The sequence below is a fragment of the Pygocentrus nattereri genome, chromosome 8 (assembly GCF_015220715.1).
Source record: "Pygocentrus nattereri isolate fPygNat1 chromosome 8, fPygNat1.pri, whole genome shotgun sequence".
Taxonomy (NCBI): Eukaryota; Metazoa; Chordata; class Actinopteri; order Characiformes; family Serrasalmidae; genus Pygocentrus; species Pygocentrus nattereri.
The window spans coordinates 14,281,258-14,286,131 of record NC_051218.1 but is presented as its reverse complement, the minus strand read 5'-3'; the positions used below and the strand labels follow the sequence as shown (position 1 = coordinate 14,286,131).

General features: G+C 33.9%; 1 protein-coding gene across 1 annotated transcript; it reads right to left on the bottom strand.

The window, feature by feature from the left end:
• Positions 1-617: 617 nt before the first annotated feature.
• On the bottom strand, positions 618-3,995 carry polr2g (RNA polymerase II subunit G). Its single transcript, XM_017689471.2, has 8 exons — positions 3,872-3,995; positions 3,274-3,383; positions 3,020-3,179; positions 2,779-2,829; positions 1,562-1,627; positions 1,378-1,449; positions 1,209-1,242; positions 618-1,008 (listed from the first exon to the last, which is right to left on the bottom strand). Exons 1-8 carry the CDS (start codon positions 3,881-3,883, stop codon positions 995-997), a joined length of 519 nt encoding a protein of 172 aa, XP_017544960.1. The 5' UTR covers positions 3,884-3,995; the 3' UTR covers positions 618-994.
• Between the last annotated feature and the right edge of the window lie 879 nt (positions 3,996-4,874).

The window sequence follows — 4,874 nt, the reverse complement described above, 5'->3', positions numbered from 1 at the left end:
TGCTTTCACAAGATTTATTTAAAAACATATACCAAAATGTCTTTTCAAATTCTGATTTTGCTACTGGAGAGTGAAATTAAGAATACACAACTACCAGGCTAGTTTCTTGAAAACACAGAAAATGCTTAATAAAAAAAAAAAAAAAAAAAAAAAAACACACCACTCAGCACTAAGCTGACAAATTATGGCCACCTTCTGGGATTCAAAGTGAAGTTTCATCCATTTTTCTAAATTTTTGGATTATTCACTCAATAATATGTAAACAATATCATTCAAAGTACTTTGATGTGAGAAGCATCATTCTAGAGAAATTGCTCAGCATTTGTGATAAGAACTATTATTGTGCCTAAAAGCTAATTCACAGAAAGTTATTGCGTGGAATGGTTATCAGTGTTACTGGATACCTAAAACATTGTTTTATGACAGTTCTGAGGTACAGTTTAGGTGCACCCGTCCCTCTGGGTAGTAAATAAAATTGTTATATTTGCAGACATGACCTCTGGTTCCCATTACAACTAAAGATTTCTGAAATTTAACTACAATGAACCATTTCACATCAAACCTCTCCAAACGACTTTGTTTATACCTCCGTGACAGAATTACACAGCAAGCTCATGTGGAATTTCCCTTTAATAACTCAATGAGTAAGCTTTCCTAAATAGGCCAAATGACAGTCAAATAGATTGACAACAGTTCTTAACTTCTGATCAAATTTCACTCATCTTCATATTGATCAGTTATAAATAGCTTACCAGCTGAATGCATGGACCTGCTACTCTCGTAAGCAGGCCATCCAAAGACTTTGCTTATATTTAGTCCACAATTCACTTGAAGTTACAACACAATGAAAATTATAATAAATCTGTCTGCACAGAAAAATACAACAAAAAGTCGTAGGGGACATATATTTTAATTACACTGGTACATGTAATAGAGGGAAAATACTATGTACAAAAATGTCTAAAGATGACCACAAATTTAAGTCCTTTGGTTCTCAGCTAACAAGACCTGAAAAGAAAAAAAGAAAAATGTCAATTAAAAGTGCCCTTTTGGGGGAAAAAATCTGAATATTCACCAGCAAATGCACTCTCAGGAAGCTTATGATGCAAAGCTATTTAGTAAATAAACAGAAGACCAAGATATTTTTTCTTCCACTGCATAACTGGATTTAAGTAGTAACATTACAACACGCTGTCAAAAATACTTACCCAGGTAGTCATCCATGAGAGATCCAATAGCAAACTAGAAACATATATAAATACATACAAATTAGAAAAAAGACTGCTATATGAAAGCAAAACATTTTAATCAATAATAATGTAGTCATGGAATGCACCAAAATATTAGATTATTAATCCCATTTTTAATCACACTTACAATATCATTCTTGTCCACCCGAGTACCCACAATCTTCAATCGAATTTCATCGTCCTGTTGGATAACAATGTCCTGTAGAGGAAATGGTGTGAAATAAATATGTAAATCAAATATACAAAAGTAACAAAATCATTGATTGCTAGTAAAACCTCTAAAAGTATGAATGTTCACTAGATCATTTCACCTCATCCACTGTCTTGTAGCAAGGAGGATTGGAGTTTGGGTCAAATTCCATTTCTGAGGGTATAGACTAGACAAAGAAGGAACAAAAATAAAATGTTCAAAACCACCAGCAGACTGAAAGATATGATTTGCAGAGTCAATTTTCCAGGCCCAGATTAAGCCTAAAGCAAAATAAAAGCAATTTTGTAAATGGAGAGTCATCATTTGCACTGCAATTTAGGCTAAGGCTAGGGTTAATTCATGTCTGGCATGTAGCAACAGAATAGCTGAAATTTCCATGTTGAGCTGAAAATTGAACTTCATCGTAGCTGTGCAATGGACACATTATTAAAACAGAATACTAGGTCTTATTTGGTGCTTTTAAAAGTGGCTGATGGTAAATCCTTTAAAAATCCTCTACTAAATTTACAAACAGAAACTGTGTTTGGCCTTCAACATGCTTCAAAATAAAGGTGCCAAATGGAACCCAAAAGGGTTTTTGTGGGGTGATTCCACAGAACAACAACTTTTTGTTCTCTAAAGAACCTTTCAATGGAAACAGTTTGTGAAATGTGTGAGTTAAGAACATTTTCAACATTTGTAATGTAAATGTAAAAGGTGTACACCAATTAAAGTTTTTTTTCCAAGAACCATGTAGAAAACTTTATCACAACCTTTGAGTAAAATATGGTCCATTTTTCAATCATTTAGACCAATGGTATCCAATCATATCCACAAATGGCTGCAGGTTTTCATTTCAAATGAGCAGAAGAACACCTGATTCTGTTAGTTTAATCAATTGCTCAGTCTTCAAATAACTGCTTTGTTGAAAAGAAAACCTACAACCACACTGGTCCTTTGTGGACAAGATTGGACACCTTTGATCTAGACTGTTCTGTTGTCATTTGTATGGCACCAATTATCTATTCCTGTTTTCAACAAGCAATTTGTGAAGGAAATACTGTATTTATGAGATGAGCACCACCACAATGTTGTATTTACCAATGGAAAAGATTTTTTATGAGACCCCGAATTTCAGAGTTGGGGGTGTGTCAGCTTCTAAGGAACACTTGAAAGCAGCATATGCTATGGTAGTATCCATTACATCTGTCATGAGTCTGGTATACAGTCATGGTATACATAGCTATGACTATTTCATTCATAGAAGTAAAGGACATGTTAATTTAGACAGTGATATGAACTTACATGTGATAGGGACAATAATATTGATCAACTTACATGACGTGAGATAAAACATGACATTGGCCCAATTTCTGTAAACAATCCAACCTGTAATAAACCAAGCAAAAAATGTCTTAGGAAAAACTTTTTGCAAGACACTTCCAAAAATGCAAACCATACAAAAACATACAATTAAGAACCTACAGAAAGAACAAACCAAACAAACTCAAAACACAAAATATCTGGTGAGAAACAAAGGATGAAACGAGCAAATTAGAAAGACAAGCTGATTTCATACCTTGTTAACCTGAGTGACAACTGCATCCACTACCTCCCCTTTGAAAGGCCGGAATACAATGGCCTTGTATTTGACAGGATACAACACAAAACCCCTGCCAGGCTGTATAACACCTGCTCCTATATTATCAATAGTGGTCACAGCAATGACAAAGCCATATCTAGAACGAAATTAAAAAGATCACAGGTCATTGACATGCGGACGTTTATTGACAAAGTTTGTGATTAAAGTTGTTACAATGCTCTTGGACTTACTTTCCTGTGCATGTGCCTTCCACCTCTGTGAACAGCTTCTGTTTGACTGTGTTCAGAAGGTTTGGGCCAAAGTAGCGAGGATGGAGAAGAATTTCATGCTCCAGAGAGATCTGAAACAAATGTTTATGTAGATCACATGGCACAGCTTTATTATAACAATCACATTAAAAACCCACAACCTAAAAGTTAATACACCAATCATTGCGAAGACTATAACGTTTCATTACGATTACAAAATGTAACATAACTGACTGCATGCTATTAAAACAGGTTCCTGTCCAGCTAGGTAGGTGACTTCATATTTGCTAGACACTAAGTTTAGCTAGGCACTTAGCTAGATGTTTATAAACATCAGTATATCCTTACAGAAGTGTGGTGAAGGGAATATCAATTTCCAAAATTTCCAATGTTTGAATTACACTCGACAACCAGACCTCGAACCCAACTTTGTGTATCAAAGCCTCACAACGCTATCCTAGCTTAGCTAACCTATCAAACTGGCTACTAGCAACACCGCCACATTCACTAGCTTAGCAGTTTAACTCTGAAATTACGTTAACCTAGCTAATCATGCAGAACGTATAAAAGATCAACTTACATGATAAAACATCTCTAGCGGTGCGGTTTTCAGCCGCGTATAATTAATATTATTATCAAAAAGACTGAGTGACTGAAATGCTTTCTGAGCCAGAAGCGTTAGCGCCGAATAAAGCTGACTTACATCCGGGTAAATGCGTTTTCAAAATAAGAGTTGTTAACCGTTAACACAAAATAACGTTCGCATCATTTAAAATCATTAAATAAAATGCACAAGCTCAACATTCAAATAAAACGTGTTCCTTACAATGTAGAAATGTTTTACTTTCTTACCTGAAATAATTTGCGTCATTAGTCCTGCAACTCTTACTTTACAATCGCACACATTCTCTTATTTAATAACAAAATATTAATGTGTGTCTGTAGTGCTATCTGTATATAAGATTTCTGGAAATAATTCAGTTATTTTACGTGTTACATATGCGATTTGTGGATTTATTATTGATAGAAAGTTTGAACTTTAGTAATTTAATATAGCCACCAGGGGTCAGTATATATATATATAAAGAAGTAAAAGTTTATTTTCCAGATAAATTTTAATTAGGCTAATAGGCTAAATAGGCTAAAATGTTTCAACTTTAAATCCACAAACACTGTTAATAAAACTGGTTCGAAATTTTAATAATTTTGTTAGCTTGATGTTTGATTTATGCTGCGAGATAATTGCACATTTATTTAGCAACTTAAAAGAAAGCATTTTATTCTTTTAATGCGTTTACTCTGTAAACTGTTTCATAATTAAAATCTCTTATATCATTTAGCCTGATCCACCAAAATGCTTTAGGATACCATCTTTCCTTTAGTGTTCTCATTTTTTTATTTTATATTTGATAATATGAATGGTTTGGCTGATTCTTGATGTGTAAAAAATTTGAGAGACATAGTTGTACTTAATATGACTTTAAAAAATACCACCAGTTGCTTTTTAAATGCTAAGAGGAGAGTACAGACAATTTAATACATTCATAGTAAGCAAGGTACAGATCTAAAGAAGAAGAGGTGGA

Bases quoted from the DNA above. Each gene is read 5' to 3' on its own strand.
- polr2g (XM_017689471.2), bottom strand. The intron at 3,180-3,273 runs GTAAGTCCAAGA...ATTTCGTTCTAG, and splicing joins GAAGGCACATGCACAGGAAA to ATATGGCTTTGTCATTGCTG. The intron at 1,243-1,377 runs GTAAGTGTGATT...ATATGTTTCTAG, and splicing joins GGGTGGACAAGAATGATATT to TTTGCTATTGGATCTCTCAT.